The sequence below is a fragment of the Tupaia chinensis genome, unplaced genomic scaffold (genome assembly GCF_000334495.1).
Source record: "Tupaia chinensis unplaced genomic scaffold, TupChi_1.0 Scaffold000515_1, whole genome shotgun sequence".
Classification (NCBI taxonomy): Eukaryota; Metazoa; Chordata; class Mammalia; order Scandentia; family Tupaiidae; genus Tupaia; species Tupaia belangeri.
In genome coordinates, this window is record NW_006160028.1 from 1559267 (window position 1) to 1575572 (window position 16306).

The 16306-nt window shown below is 37.2% G+C and overlaps 1 protein-coding gene across 1 annotated transcript in view; it reads right to left on the minus strand.

The window, feature by feature from the left end:
* Window positions 1-544: 544 nt before the first annotated feature.
* CLDN16 (claudin 16) overlaps window positions 545-16306 on the minus strand; it is a 23357-nt gene continuing 7595 nt past the window's right edge. The window contains 4 exon segments of the mRNA XM_006156719.2: window positions 545-947; window positions 1802-1993; window positions 5211-5375; window positions 8922-9024. Of these exon segments, the coding sequence (XP_006156781.1) occupies window positions 814-947; window positions 1802-1993; window positions 5211-5375; window positions 8922-9024 (594 nt within the window). The 3' untranslated portion in view covers window positions 545-813.

The following is a 16306-nucleotide window of genomic DNA, read 5'->3' on the forward strand; positions in this document are numbered from 1 at the left end:
TCATACGTTTGATATTTTGCTGGGTGCTGAGGATTCAGTGGTGAGTAGTAACCTCAATTAATGAATCCTAACATGGTATCCTCATGAAACATATTTTCAGGCTCAGTCAATAAATGTATGAGCTCTCATGTTTAGCTGTTGCTGCTGCAGTCTAATAATGTAGCAATACATGGGCAAAGTTGAGTAGTGGTGGAATAACGCATAGAAAGAACTCATATTCTGTTAATGGGGCAGAAAGGCACCCCTGGCTCTGGCATTAGCTTGGCATATGCCTTTGACATTCATTTAAAATGTGAAGAGAAACAACTGAGCTTGAACACCCACCACTGGCTGGTAGATGAAACTGTTATTTTATTTTATTTTTTGTTTGTTTTAACAGAATCAGAGAAATGGTAGGCATGTATGTACTAGTTTGAATTTGAAAGAATTATCTTCCTCAAAGATATTGAATAACTCTGAAAATACATAGAAGTGAATCCAAAACAAAAGAGAGCTTAGAACTAAAGCTGCTTTCTGCTTTTAAAGTATCACTTTATTTTGATATCACATAAACGCTAACAACAATATAGAAATTTAAAAAATATTCTACATCTTAACACATCCTAGGAACCTTATCTTAAAGAGTAGGTGGGAGAGAGAATATAGAAAAGTAATAGGGAAACTGATAGAATCAAACTTTTGATTGAGTTAGGAATGAAATCAGTTAAACGTATGAAGTTTAATCATTGTTCCTGGATTGAGCTACTATTTGATTAACTTGAAAATATTGATCAATTAATTAAATAATCTATTTACAGGGATTGATATGTGCATTTACACTCTTGTGTCCACAGCATACATCTTGGCAGTCTCTGTCTGAGGAGCCACATATGACTTGGCCAAGGAAACACCAGCAGTTGAATAGGCCTTCCTCACGGAATAAGGGTAGTTTCTCTCATGGCCAACATCTATGTGAGAAAGATAAATGCAGAGCTATTAAAGTGATATGACTGAGTAAACTTCAGAAAATTAAAAACGAATTGATTTTATATGTCCTTCTCCAAAAGAGGGGCAAGAATATAGATATTCTATGTAAGAGTCATCCAGCAACCCTAAGAATTCTAGAACAAAATCCAAGTTATAGTTTAAATATAAAAAAATATATTTCAATTTAAAATCAAGCCAAGAAATTTCTTTCTTTTTTCTTCTTATCAGAAGAAGGATTCTCTTAGTATTTCAGTGACTTTTTTAGAAACCCAATATGTCATATTCTAGTCATTAATTACAAATATTGTGCTGGTTCTCAGTTCTCTTCTGTAGTTGGCTCACAATTAAAATTTAATTGATTCAAAATGAAGTTAAATGTTGTTGTTATACACCAAAATAACCATTACATATTTTAATATCGGACACAGTTGTAGCTGTAGATATTCTTTTTCAACTAATATACCATTAACTTTGTAATAAGGTTTGAGTATGACAATTTAGTTGTCCTTGAGCAACTCTCTCTCGCTCTCTCTCTCTCTCTCTCCTCTCTCTCTTTCTTTCTTTTTAGTTCAGGATCTCACTGTGTTGCAATCCTCCTTCGTTAGCCTCTCGAGTAACTTGGCTCACAGATGTGCACCCCCGTGCTTGAGTTAGAGTGGGTAAGGAAACAAACTCAGGCTTCTCATGGGTCCCCAAGACACAAGTATTCAGTGCATGCTACTGCAGCTGGCCCACATCTGGAATTGTAATGGTCGTATGCAGGAATTTAAACAAGCAATCGGTTGACAAGGATGCAAGTGGAGGCAAGGAAGTGTGGTATTTTATCTTTTCTTACCTTTAAAGAGATATAAGCAACAGGTGAGGACAGCTCCGGCCAAAAAACAACCCAGAGATCCAGCCATTCCAAGCCAACAAGACCAACCAAATTTATACTGGATGCCAAGAAATACATTGTGCAAAACCAGAGAAGAACGTTCCACATATACATCGACGGCATACCATACAGAGCCAATGATTCCTGGGGCACCTAAAAGATAGGGAAAAGGGTGAGAATATGTGGTGTTTTCTAAATTTAAATCCAAGGAGATCTGCTTACCACCCAAAATATATGTAATTCAGAGAGACAATAATACAAGGGATTCATGAGGAACCAGATCTTGAATTCCTCTTCATCTCATCCTTTTCCCTTTCACTGCATATCTTCTAAGTCTTACCTTAGTTTGTACATAAAGAAAATACCAAAATAATATAACGCAGTGCTCATGTGCTTGAGGGAACTCAAAGTGACAGTTAAGGTCTTCTTTAATTTTTGTATCTTTCCAATATTAGTCTTACATAAAAGAAAATATTAAATGCAAAGTAAAAACTAGAGAAGGAACACAGACTAACAGAAGCAATAGAGAACAAAAGTTCATTGTAAACAAAAGTTCAATTGCAAGTATAAACCATTGAGAGTCTATATTCTGTTGATCCCAGACCCATGACTGAAGCTGTGTCGGCCACTTAATCAGCACCTGTATAAAAACTGTCTTTAGGGCCCAGCAGGTGGTATGGTGGTTAAGGGAGCTGGACTCCCACATAGCCAACTGCGGTTCGAGTCCCAGACCTGGCGGCTTGCTTTCTTACTTTCCCTCTCTCTCTTCCTCTCTTTCTATCTCTTGCTCTGTCCCTTTCTAGAGAAATTAAAATAAATAAATAAAGTTAAATAAAATAATTCTTTATAAAAACTGTCTTTAAAGTCATTTATCTTACTGTGTTAGGGGTAACAACATCACTGATATAAAAATTATCTTTATTTTCAAATAAATCCTTACTTATGACCCCCCACATCATATAAAAATGAGCCAAGAAATATTATTCACTTTAAACTTTTTTTTTTTTTTGAGAGGTTTTTGCTATAGGGCGTGTGCACTGGCCAGAAAGAAAGAGAGACAGAGAGACAGAAAGTGAGAAATCACCCGCCAGGGGGGATAGCCACGCTGCAATCCCTTCTCCTCCATTTTCTTCTCGGGATCTTGGGCATGCACGCACATGCACCCAGCGTGAGTTTAAGCCACCGGGTCCAGGACTTGAACCGCAGTCAGCTACATGGGAGTTTAGTGACCTAGCCATTATGCTAACTGCTGGTCCCTACTCACTTTAAATTTAATCCTCACAGATTAACCTCTCCAAAAATTGATTGATTTGAAATGCTGCTGAGCTTCTCTTACTTTAAAAGTATGTATTGCATGTCAAGTCCTACCCACAGAAGACAAGATGGTGAGGTTGGGAGATAAGAGGCTATATTAAAAGGATGTTTTTAATATTTATAAACTCAAAAAATACTTCCAAATTTCTTTTCTCTTTGGGAGTCTTTGATATCTAGTAGGCTGTCAAAAAAGTCATGTTGTATTTTTTTCTATGCAAAAATGTGTTAGGACTTTTCCAAAATCCCAATAATTAAGTCACTACTTCATTGCATTATTCTCCCATTGTTCAATGCAAGGTGCTTAAGAAAGACCAGATCATGAATATATAACCTTTAGAAAACAAAGATATAGCACTATTATCTACTCGTATAAATTTTGAAACTTAGAAACACATTATATATACTTTTTTTTTTCTTTTTTTGGAGAGGTTTTTGCTATAGGGTGCGTGCGCTCGCCAGACAGACAGAGAGAGACAGAGAGACAGAAAGCGAGAAATCACCCCCCCAGGGGGGATGGCCATGCTGCGATCCCTTCTCCTCCATTCTCCTCTCAGAATCTTGGGCACGCACGCACACACGCCCGGCATGAGTTTAAGCCACCGGGTCCGGGACTCGAACCAACTACGTTGGGAGTTCAGCGACATAGCCATTACGCTAACTGCTGGTCCCAGAAACACATATATATACTTTTTTTATAATTCATAATATATATATATCATACTAAATCTAAGTGGTAGTCCCAAAGCCTTGGGCATCCTGGCCATTTAATCATTCTTCATTGACACTCTGTCTTCACAAGAATTTTCTTCAGCAACTTGCACTTTCTTTGAGTTTTGTTGATTTTTTTAAAGAGAGTATCTAGTGATACCTCCAACAGTATTATAGGAGAAAATAATGTAGTTTAAAATAATGTTGACATTCGTGAAATAAAACTTGTTATTTATAAAAAGTTTATGCTGCTAGAGGTATGGCAATGAATTTCTCAAAAAAGAATTACTAACTTCTGTGACTTTACAATACAACATGGAAAATATTAGGACCTAGATGCAATGTTTCTGCATGGAAAAAATAAAGGAGGCCCCAGTTCTGAATGTGTAAACAATTAGGCCCTCACTGAAGGGCATCCTCATTTTTCAGTTCACATGGAATTTTCCCAGTAGCAATCCGAGATGGATATTATTGCCCTAGCTTTCCTCCATTTTGCACATTGGGACATGCAGACATAGTGAAGCTATCTAAGTAGTCTCCAAAGTCCCCCTCTATTGTCTGCCCTGCGCTGACTGGCTAGGCTCTCACTTGTATTTGTATGGAATATTTTCGTGCAACTACCATACAAGAAAACTTTTCTCTCTGTGGTGCATTCTCCCAGGTTTATAATCTTCCTGAACTTTGATTTCTTCAACAGCATACCTCCTCCCAGCGTGCATTAAGATCAAAGAAGACATTATGTTGTGATAGAGAAAGATGAAGCTTTGAAGTTGAAGACAGACTGAGTAAAATATCAATTTTGTTTCATTAATAAATACCATGTAAAGCACTGCTTATAGGTTATTAGTCATGTTTGATTTATTAGTCTTCAGAACTCCTTTTCTTTATCTCAAGTGAGGATAGTAATATCATCTGTTGATGATTACATTTATGATCAAATGGGTTGGCTCATGAGATAAATATAACAGAGGAGTTGTCATAATTTATTTCATTGTTAAAAATAATTGATTTGGATGAATACAGGTAAAAAGGTGGCGGTTTAAATGTACCGTAGGGTTTAATTTTAGGGACAATCACAAAAGACATTATTGTAAAACTTTAATGCGTCTTATTACATTTTAAATAGCTTAAAAACCATTTGATAACTTTGGCATACCTTCTGGATGTTATAAAAAGTCTAGTTATCTGAATGTAAAGCTAGAGAAAGTAGGACTGAGAGACAGCTCTTTATTTCACTCAGTCTAAACAAGCAAGCCACATACGGTCTTAGACCGTTTCAGAAGAGCATCCTTCTCCACCTCCGGCCTCCACCGCCTCTCTCATCACCAGCTCTAGTCCAGACCAGTACCTGCTATTAGTAATGTGGTTCCGGCAACAAAGCAGATGCGGACTTTAACGTTCGGCTCTTCGCGGAGGAATTTCACGCAGTCAAGACCAAGGAGCAGAGTGATAAATCCGAACCCAGCAAGAATATCTGCAGTAATCATCAACGCTCGAGTTACCACCAGCTTCACTGGAAGACCAGGGCATGCGGTTATGGCACAGAGGAAGGCAACCTGTTAGCTCACAGAGGCACATGAGGAACACAGACAACTGCATGTCAGTGACAGGGACCCACTGACTGAAGTCACACTTGCATATGAGTTCCCTTGGATATGAGTACCCTTAAGTTTTTCATTACACTGAAAACTATTCCATTATTGGCATTATTATTTGTTTAAGTGTCAGTCTTTATATTGTTGCACCCTATCAGGGAGCATCTTGGTAGACAGGGGAACTAGGCATTGCTTTCCTTTGTTCTTTTTGCTCTGGAAAGTCTTCCACGTATTATAACCTAATGCCAAGGAAGATAGAATACCTGTTCTCTAGAAGCTATCCAGTAACTGTTGGTTGAATAATTGATATAACAGCTTTATGTTTGATGAGAAAAATATTAAATAATTGGTAAAACTTGGCACAAAGAAGCAGGATACATTTCTAAACTTCGATGTTTGGTGAGAAAAATATTAAATAATTGTTAAAACTTTGCACAAAGAAGCAGGATACATTTCTAAACTTCCCTTGCCAGTTCACAACGGTGGGAGCCATCAGCAGATCTCTAAAAGGGGAATTAGTTTCTATTAAGTGGACTATTTTGGAAGCAAGATCATGTCTTTTTTTTTTTTTTTGAGAGGTTTTGCCATAGGGTGCGTGCGCTCGCCAGACAGATAGAGACAGAGAGATAGAAAGCGAGAAATCACCCCCCAGAGGGGATGGCCACACCGCAATCCCTTCTCCTCCATTCTCCTCTTGGGATCTTGGGCACACACACACACATGCGCCCAGCATGAGTTTTAAGCCACCGGGTCCAAGACATGAACTGCGGTCGACTACATGGGAGTTCAGCAACATAGCCATTATGCTACCTGGTGGTCCCCAGACCATGTCTTTTTCTGGCCTTCACATCATGACTCTTCTTGGTCAACATTCCATATTAACTCTTTAACCTTGCATAGATAAATGGGCATATTTTAAAGCTATAGGCAAAAATATATGGTAGAAGTTCCAGAAAAGAGAAGAAAAGGTAAATAAATAGAATAGCAGCAACCACCTTCTGCACTAGAGGCATCTTCAACTGTGAAAACCTGCTAAACACTGCATCACCAATTATACTAAATTAAAAAGAGGGAAATTTATGTCACAAAACAAGATTAATAACCTGAAGTGAGAACTATGACTTTTTTAGTGGGCTGAATAAGATGAATAATAAAACTTATTCCTTATATGATACAATGATTTTTTTAAAAATTTTCATAGTGACTTTGAGTTTTCTTGCATTTAAAAAAGTGATCCCACAGATGAGGTAAAGTTAGGGCTTATTTTGTAATTGTTTGCTTGCTAAAATGCAGTCAATTTTCTTTATTTAAATTTTTTAAAATGTATTTATGGTGCATCTGAGAGAGGAAATCAATGCATTAAATCAGCTTTTACTATATTAATAAATAAACATGTGAATAAACATATATACTATATATTATATATATATATGTATATAGTTTTTCTAAAATAGTGCTTGTAAGAACTCGAAATTGGCTTTTTTTTTTTTTTTGAGAGGTTTTTCTATAGGGCACTTGCACTCACCAGAAAGACAGAGAGAGACAGAGAGACAGAAAGCGAGAAATCACCCCCCAGGAGGGATGGCCATGCCGCAGTCCCTTCTCCTCCATTCTCCTCTCAGGATCTTGGGCACACACGCACACGCGCCTGGTGTGAGTTTAAGCCACCAGGTCCGGGACTTGAAGGGCAGTCAACTACATGAGAGTCCAGTGACATAGCTATTATGCCAACTGCTGGTCCCTTAGTATGATTTAAAAAAAAAAACAAATGTTCCCTATTTAAGGCTTTCAAAATTTAGGAAAGAAAACACATGTAATGTCTAGGTGATATTGCTCTTTTATGCAGAAGTTAAACATGACCTCTTGACAACTGCATAGTGTATATAAATCCACTTCCTGCTCAGCACCCAGATCTAAGGGTTTCTGCACTTTGGAATGCCTCCCTTGAAATTTTCTGGGACTACCCAGGATCAGCAGTACCATCAGGATGTGGTGGCCTGAGCAGACAGACTGCTCATATTGGCTGGTAAGGGAGGGAGTCTGCAGCGGTGCAAGCAGACTGCTCATGTTGGCTTGGTAAGGGAGGGAGTCTGCAGCGGTGCAAGCAGACTGCTCATGTTGGCTGGTAACAATAATGCTAATATGCTGTCTCCTTAATTTTGCTTCTTTCCCCCTCTTTATACAATATAGTACTATCAACAAAGAAGCCTAATTTTGTGAATAGAAATGGAATTCATATGAGCACTCAACCTATTCCAAAGTTTTAGTAGCATAGTCAGAGTTGAGAAGTTTAAATAGTTCTGACTAGATACTGTTAATGTACATTAATGCAAGAAGAAAACAAAATAATCCATAAGGTCACTACCAAGAAAACCACTACCTACATTTTAATATCTTCAATTTTTTTATCTGCTGCCTATGTCATATTTTTAAAAATTTTGTTCTTACCTATTACTTTCAAATAATATACTAAAACTGCAATATTTTTCATTAAAAAAATTTTTAGAGAGATTTTTGCTATAAGGCATGTGTGCTCACTGGAGAGATAGAGAGAAACCGAGAGACAGAAAGCAAGAAATCTCTCCCTAGAGGGGATGGCCAAACTGCAATCTTTTCTCCTCCATTCTTACTCTCCTTTAATAACAGGACCAGTACTTCTTGGTGTGGTTCACTGTTTTATGAATGAATGAATGAATGAAAATGCTGTGGAGAAGGAGTGAGAGAATCAATAAGCTTGTTAGTTTAAAAGATCTCTTTTTACAGAGAAATCTAGACCTTGCTAACACCTAACTATAATGTGAAGCTATAAGTATGGGAGATAAAGGAGCTTGCTTTAATACGGTGCTAACATCTTATGTGTATCAATTGTTTTCATCCACCAATTCCCATACTCTGCAACTCTCTGGCTACTTCTCTTTCTGTCTCTGTCCCTCTTTCTTCACCTCTCTCTTAGCAAACCTTCCACTAAAAAATCTATAATCTTCGTATGTTTTTGAACTAAGTTGTAGTTGAAAGCCAGCCTTTATTCTAGTCTGTCAATTATAGTCATAAATCACAGCATCCTAAAGAATTCATTTTAATTCAAAATATATTTACTATAACGTTATTGCGTTTAAGGCACTATCCCAGGCTTTGGGGGTACCAGAGATGATTAAAATAACATTTCTACCACCATGGAATTTACACATACTTGGAGCAAAAAATGCTGAAAATGTTTCAGAAATAAATCCACTTCCTGATTAGGGGGTGATAGCAGAGACGGAAGTCATGTCTAGGTGGGATCATGACAGAATGAAATATATTCAAATCCGTATTTCAGAAATCAACTCCATTTCTAATTGAAACATTTCCAACTGGACAGACCCTTACTACAGGCTAGAAAACAAAAACACACGATGGAAATCTGAGCTCCGTTTTCTTTGACATTACCATCCTGCCAAACGGGGACATTGGGGCATACGTACAGGGGTGCTCGGCCAGTATAGAGTCGTATTCATCGCAGGTGCGAATCCCGTCAAAAGCATTTGTGACACATTCCCACCAGAGGCCTCGGCATTTTGTGCTCACCTGGATGTTGGAGAAGACAGTGTGAGTCAGCACCTGCAGACATATTTCAGCTCCCCTTGATCAAAGGGAGAATTGGGGCATTGTGTTTGATAGCAGAGTACAGAATTGAAATTCCATTTATAACAAACTATATGTTTTAGGATTTTTTTTTTCCTTAAGCACTTACAATGAAAAGCCTTCCCAACCAAGAAATAAATTCACTTCCTGAGTAGGGGGTAATGGCAGAGATATAAGTCATGTCTAAGAGGAGTAAAGTCAGAAGTAAATGTATTCAAGTGCCTATGGCTGGTTCTATCATCAAGTCATAGTTTAAATGGAGGCGATTCATTTCACTTCCCTTTGCTGACATTTGCTAATCCAAAAAAAAAATCAATATGGTAATAGGAGGCAACTTTTGACATTTTGAGCCTATTAGGAATGTACATTAATTTTTCTTCATCATGAGCACTGAGTTCCATGAAGAAAGGTGTTATTTTATGTGCAGTTCATAAATTTGAAATAATTAGCAAAGAAAGTCAATAAACGAAGACACCAATAAATAAAATATAAAGGCCCCAAGTCTCAGTCCTCATTGCTTCACCGACAGGTTACGGACACTTAAGCTATGATATAATGCTGTGATATAAACAAAATGAGCCCTGCTTTCATACAACTTGACAACCGTAAGCCACTTGTCCTTGGAAACAATGCAGATGTCTTGAAGTGGTCACACAGCGCTGAAAGGTATCCATGCCCTGAACCTTCCCATACGCTACCCGTAACCTGCAACTCAGTGGATGTCTTAGAATTGTAAACCAGTCAGCAGAAAACAGTTTCATGTAGTCTTGACAGAGTTCATGTGTACGGATCAGAGCTAGAATGATTGTGTCCTCTGACTCAATTACAGAGTCCCATTGCAGTGGAAACCGGGGGAGAGTTCAATGAAGTTTAATAATGTATTATCTCAGAAAATGAAAACTTAAAATTTTCCTCAAGAATAACTAACAGAACAGGGTAGATAGAGGAATGAAAAGGAAGTGGGGGTTCAATTGGAGTAGACAAAAGAATAAGGGACAAAAAATCACTTTGCATAGGAAAATCCTATCAAGGAATACATCCCCTACTGTCTGCCCCATGGTTTGTTCGGAAGCCGTGTTTATGCCAAGTAAAACTCTGCTGCTTAAACTCCATCATTGTGAATGTGCCACCGCTCTTATTAATTTATATGGAAAATACTTACAATTAGTAATAATAATCTTTTGTTGACTCTATACTATGAAGTACTTAGAATTTAAGCATATTCTTGCTTTGTTTATTTCTGAAAGGATCTTCTGAGATATATTGTTATCATCCATTTTTCGAATAAGGAAATGAAGGCCCAGAAGAATGAGGTGATAATCTCAAGAAAGTGTAACTCGTAAATAAGGTACTGCTCACTCAGCTGTCTGTGTGCTCTTATGTACTGCCATGTACCTAAAACCTATCTTTAAAATTTGCAAATTTATTTGAGGCTAACGTTCTCCTTAACTGAACATTGGGAGATAGCTTCAGGTGAAGTAAATCCTACCTTAAATCTCATCCCAGGGGCTTTATTCTACAAAATCCCACTTTGGCTCAGGTTTCCTTAGGTTAAATCTGGAAGCAATGTTCCAGACTTTATGGAAGACCTGGGAAAACACAGAGCCCAAACATCTAAGGAAGAAAATCCATCTTGTAAAATCTAACCCACCAATTTCTAAAGAAGAACATGAACTCTAAATTTATCTATGCATGAAAGTTAAATTATAGTCAAAACCAATAGACTTTAAATGTAAACTGGCACTCCTATTAGCTCTGAGATAACCTTGAACATGGTCTTACCTTTTTTTTTTTTTTTTTGAGCCTTACTATCCTTATTTGTGTTAAGAATATAATAATAGAGTGGTTATAAAAAATAAAAATTACAAACATACAGGATTTTCTCAATAATGAAAATAGTAGTAAAGCCTCTAATGGCCTGAGCAGTGGCTGTGTTCAACTTGATTAACTAACATGAAAGTGAAGAGGGGCCGGCAGGGGGCACAGTTGTCCATGTACCACAGTTCAAATCTCAGACCCGGCAGCTTGATAATCATGTTGGGCACGTGTACATGCATGCCCAAAATCTTGAGAGAAAGGAGAAGGGATCGCAGTGTGGCCATCCCTCTGGGGGCTGATTTCTCACTTTTCCTTGCTATGAATCTCCCTTTCTCTCTCCTTTCTGGAGAGTACATGCACTCTGTGTCAAAAACTTCAAAACCTTTTTTTTTTTTTTTTTAATTAAAGAGGAGGAAGTAGGTTTAGCAGGATGAATAATAGAGTTCAAAAAAATATGTTCACGACTCTAATCTCAAGAACTTGTTAATTAGACCTTATTTGGGAAAAAGGCCTTTGTAGATGAAACTCATACAAAATTTGGAGATGAGAAGATCATCTTATTCAGTGGGTCTTAAACTAGTTAGAAGCACTCTTATAAGAGGAACACGAGGGACCAGCAGGTGGTGTGATTGTTAAGGTACTGGATTTCCACATGGCTGACCAGGGTTTGAGACCTGAAAATCATGTGCCCAAAATCCTGAAAGGAGGAGGAGGACAAAGGATTGCAGCATGGTCATTTTCCTGGTAAGGGTGATTTTTCACTTTCCCTCTCTCTGTCTCTCTCCTGTGAATGCACACTACCTATGGCAAAAACCTAGAACAAAAACAAAAACAAAAAAGGCATATAGAAGACAGGCAGAGACAGAAGAAGAGAAGGCAGTGTGAAGACCCCAGAGGCAGAGGTTGGAGTGATGCAGCCCTTAGTCACAGAATGCCGACAGCTACCAGAAGCTGGAAGAGCCCAGGACTTCACTGTCCCCCAGAGAACTTAGAGGTAGTACAGCCTTACCAACACTTGATTTAAAGCTTCTGGCATCTAGAACTGTAAGAGAATTAATTTATCTTGTGTTAAGCCGCGCTGGTTAAAGTCACTTGTCACAGCAGTTGTAGGAAACTCACAGGAAGACAGTTTGTACTGAACCACGATACCACAGCAACAAAGAGGTCTTCTCAAAGCCTATGACCCTTCAGTTTCTTAATTAATGGGAACACACTAGACCCAGCTTATTCTAAGTTGAGCTAGGTGATGTGGGGTTGAAGCCACTGCTCTATAATCAGACAGTGACTGTTCACAATGTCCTGCCATCTAAGTCAGGAAAAAAGCAAGCTAACAAAAAATAATCTACTTTAGTCGTTTCTGTTCTATATTACATTAAGTCTGAGATACATACGCAAAATTCTTATTTTATACTAATTAGAGTAATTCTGTCTTGCCAAAATGCTATAGTAATCATGTCAATTTCAAGGCTATTGATCATTTACCTGCAATGACCATATTTAGAAAACCAATGAGCTCATTAGAGGAAACAAGGAATCCAATTTCATTAGGTATTAACGCTCAGGGGCACATGGTTAGGTGGCTTGGTATTCAGACTGAGTTAAGGTACGTGAGAATAGTGGCTGCAATTAACTCAACTTTTGTGTTAATGTAGCACTTACTGGAGACACCCTTAAAGGTGCCTTTGTGCATAAAATACAAGGTGAAAAGCATTTTTGTTATTTATCATATTTAGGAAAACTCTGCTTGTTGTAATATATATAGTCTGTATTTGTCTCTGTGTAATAAAACGGCTTACTGGAAACTCTCTGAAAGGCAAGCAAATCTAATGTATTTGAAGTTTTAAAATAAGCTTCTTATATAAGCAGACCAGTGCTTAAACTATTATAATTAGCTTTTCTTTCTTTCATTTTTTTAAAGAGAGACTTTTGCTATAGAGCACATGCACTGACTGGGGAGACAGAGAGAAACAGAGAGCCAGAAAGCAAGAAATGGTCCCCCAGGGGGATGATCACTCCACCATCCCTTCTCCTCCATTCTCCTCTCAGGACATTGGGCACACACGTACATGCTCCCAGCGTGAGTTTAAGTCGCCGGATCCAGGATTCAAACTATGGGTCAACTACGTGGGAGTCCAGTGATGTAACCATTATGTCATCTGCTGGTACCCACTGTTCTTAAAAGGAATTGTTAACTAATCATTTTTTAATTTTAATAATTTTTATAACAGGGTCATTCAAAAGTTATGATTTCAAATTTAAGCTTTCTCCTTTTAACACGAAATTTATTTATTAACGAATGACAGACAGAAAAAAACACTAGACTAATTTGCATATTATTTCAATGAATAACTATTCTTCCTGAAAGTGAGTAGTAGATTATCGCCTACATGGGGAGAAAGTAGTTTACCCAAGGTATACCAGTAAAGTATAAGCCACAAACATGAGGTTAGCACAAATCTCATAACTAGTTGCCAGTAGTTAAAATATAGAACTTTACTGAACAGACCAGGTTTCTGGATCCCCTTGAAAATTTGATTAGTCCGGCCACTGGACACCTTGGTCCTACAAATGAACAATTAGCAAGAGAGGAATGACTACTCACTGACCATTAGGTGGGACTTGAGCTTGCTAGGTTCTCCACAGTTCCTGGACATTCTACCTTGGTCATGGGTGTTCACTTCCTAAGGCATCTGAATTTTCCCCTCTTGTCAAATACTAATGAGTAATCTCAAGTTTTTGGTCACATAAGACTTTCTGATTCCTATTAACAATTTAAAATCTGATAATGACCAGAACAGTTATTGGAAGAAAAATACCACATAATATATTTGCTTTGAACTTCAAAAATAATCATGATAATAATTCCCCTTCTTCTCAACCTTTCACACTCTATCTACTCTTCAAATCTCACCTTAAAGATATACATGAGGTCTCCCCCAAGTCTCTCCACCTGGAGAGTTAACCTCTCCTTACCCTGAGATTCTAAAGTAATTTGCCATACTTTTTATTTTATAATATTGTATTATCTTTTGAATGCAGTTTTTGTGTGTTCCCTTTTTTCTTTCTTTCTCTGTCTCTCTCCCTCTTTCTCTTCTCCTGTCTTCCTTATATCCCAGAGGGCATGTGTATTCACCAGAGAAAGAGAGAAAGACATCAAGGAAAAGAAAATGGAAAAGCACCCTTCTCCCATAGGACATCCGGTCTCCACTTCTCCCTCATTTCAAGATTCAGAGCAGGCCTGCACAAATGCCTTGTGTATGTTTCAAGCCTCGGTGTCCAGGATGCGTACCACATGGTCAGCTATGTGGAATCCAGCTTCCTTAATTACCGAGATATGAGCTGGCCCGTTTAGTGCATTCGATAACTTTTCAAATTCAATTCACTAAATGCCTCTCGTGTCTCAGTGGGCATGCTAACTAAATGCTGAGTATATTGCAGTGGTAAAGAAAGATAGAACATCTTGGTTTAAGGAGTATATAGTCACTCTTTCTTGACAAATTATAGGTGTTCAATAAATGCTGAGAAAAAAAATCGTGTCATTTATTTTTTTAATCCAGTATATTAACTCTCAGAACGTTGAAGTAGAAAATGGTTACAGAATACTGCTTTCCACTTGACTGAATAGACTAGAACAGCTAAATGAAGGTGCCAAAGAACTATTATTTACACTAGTGAGTTTACACTGACTTAGGATCATCTTTGACCCTGTCTAGGCAACGGCTGTGGGAAGTGTTTAGCATAGTACTAAGGACGGATAGGATGTCACTTAAAACGTTTCAGGAAGCCATGTTGACGGTGATTCTTCCCAGTTGAGTTATAATGACATAAATTAGTTCCTTAATCCTAGGATTTCTCATTCTGTACTCAGTACCAGTCTCCCTTTAAGACTTCTCTATCTTAGCCTTTGCCAACTTACTTTATCTTATCACTTGAAATACATGCAGCAAAACACAGTTTTGCCTGCTTTGTCTTTTCATGTCTCTTTTCAGAACTCAGAACACTAAAAAATACTTAATTCATAGGTATATATATTAATATCTTCTCTAGTTACATGAAATATTTTATCATCTATCTATTGACCTGTCTATTATAATAATACACAGTAGGCTTAGTAGATAGTTATTTGGCAGACCACTATCAAACAAGCTTTTTCTTTGTCAATACTCACTAGGTTATAAATGTATAGGGGTAAATGATGGATAAACCAAAAGAAAATGAAATAAACCATTACAATATATAATTTTTGAAACCACATAGCCTACATATATATATATATTTTCTTAAGAGGTTTTTGCTACAGGGAGTGTGCACTCACCAGAAAGAGAGAGAGACAGAAAGTGAAAAATCACCCCCCAGCGGGGGATGGCCATCTGCAATTCCTTCTCCTCCATTTTCCTCTCTTGATCTTGAGCACACAGACGTGTGCCCGGTTGTCAACTACATGGGAGTCCAGCAACATAGCCATTACACCAACTTCTGGTCCCAGCCTACATATATTATAAGAATTTTTAATTTTCATACCACCTTACTAATCTTGTGTTAGTATACTGTAACACTGAGGATGCTACTTACCTGTATCCAGTACTTTCTTAGTTAAGATTTAAAAGTTTTAATAATACTATAATAAACAACATGTTTGAGTCATTTTAAATTCTAACTTAAAGTTCTTTTAATTTTAAAAACTAGTATTCTGATTTTTTCATTTATATATTTTACTTTATTTTTTTACCACCCTACGATCCAACAAAATGCAAGACAAATATCAATAAAGATAGTGGCAGACAAAGACTAAAATAATCATAATAGACACTGTCTTTTATTTCCATTTTCTTTATGCCCTAAATTCAAAAGATCTGGAAGAAAACCATGAGTGTATTTGCTAAAACATGTTTGTTTTAGCTCTGCTTTGTTATTTGTGGAATGCAGACTAAGGGTATATGGGATAAAGAATGGAATAATGCAAATTTAATGAGCAAAATAAGATTTTTGTGGTCTTCACAGCTATATGACCTCATTTACATATCCAAACTATCTTATACTTAAATTTACATATCACTTCTTTAGTTCAATTAAGTTATATACACTAGAAATTTTTTCTTACAGAGGTATGGTGTCACAACTTCACAGTGATTATTGTCTGATAACAGAAATCACAATTTTTGTTGTATGAATGGTTTAAAGATATTAATTTTTCTTTCTCTTTTAAAATGACGTTTCTTTTGCTCTTTGAAGCATCAGGCATAAAAGTCATATTCTCTAGATCAGAATACAGTCCTCACCAGCCTTATTAGACACCTCCAGGGATTAGATCCTTATTCCCATCTTATTAAAAAGGTGAGTCAAATACATATCTTGAAAAAATTTAAATTATAGAAAGATATAAGAGACTGCTTATACAAAAGTGGCC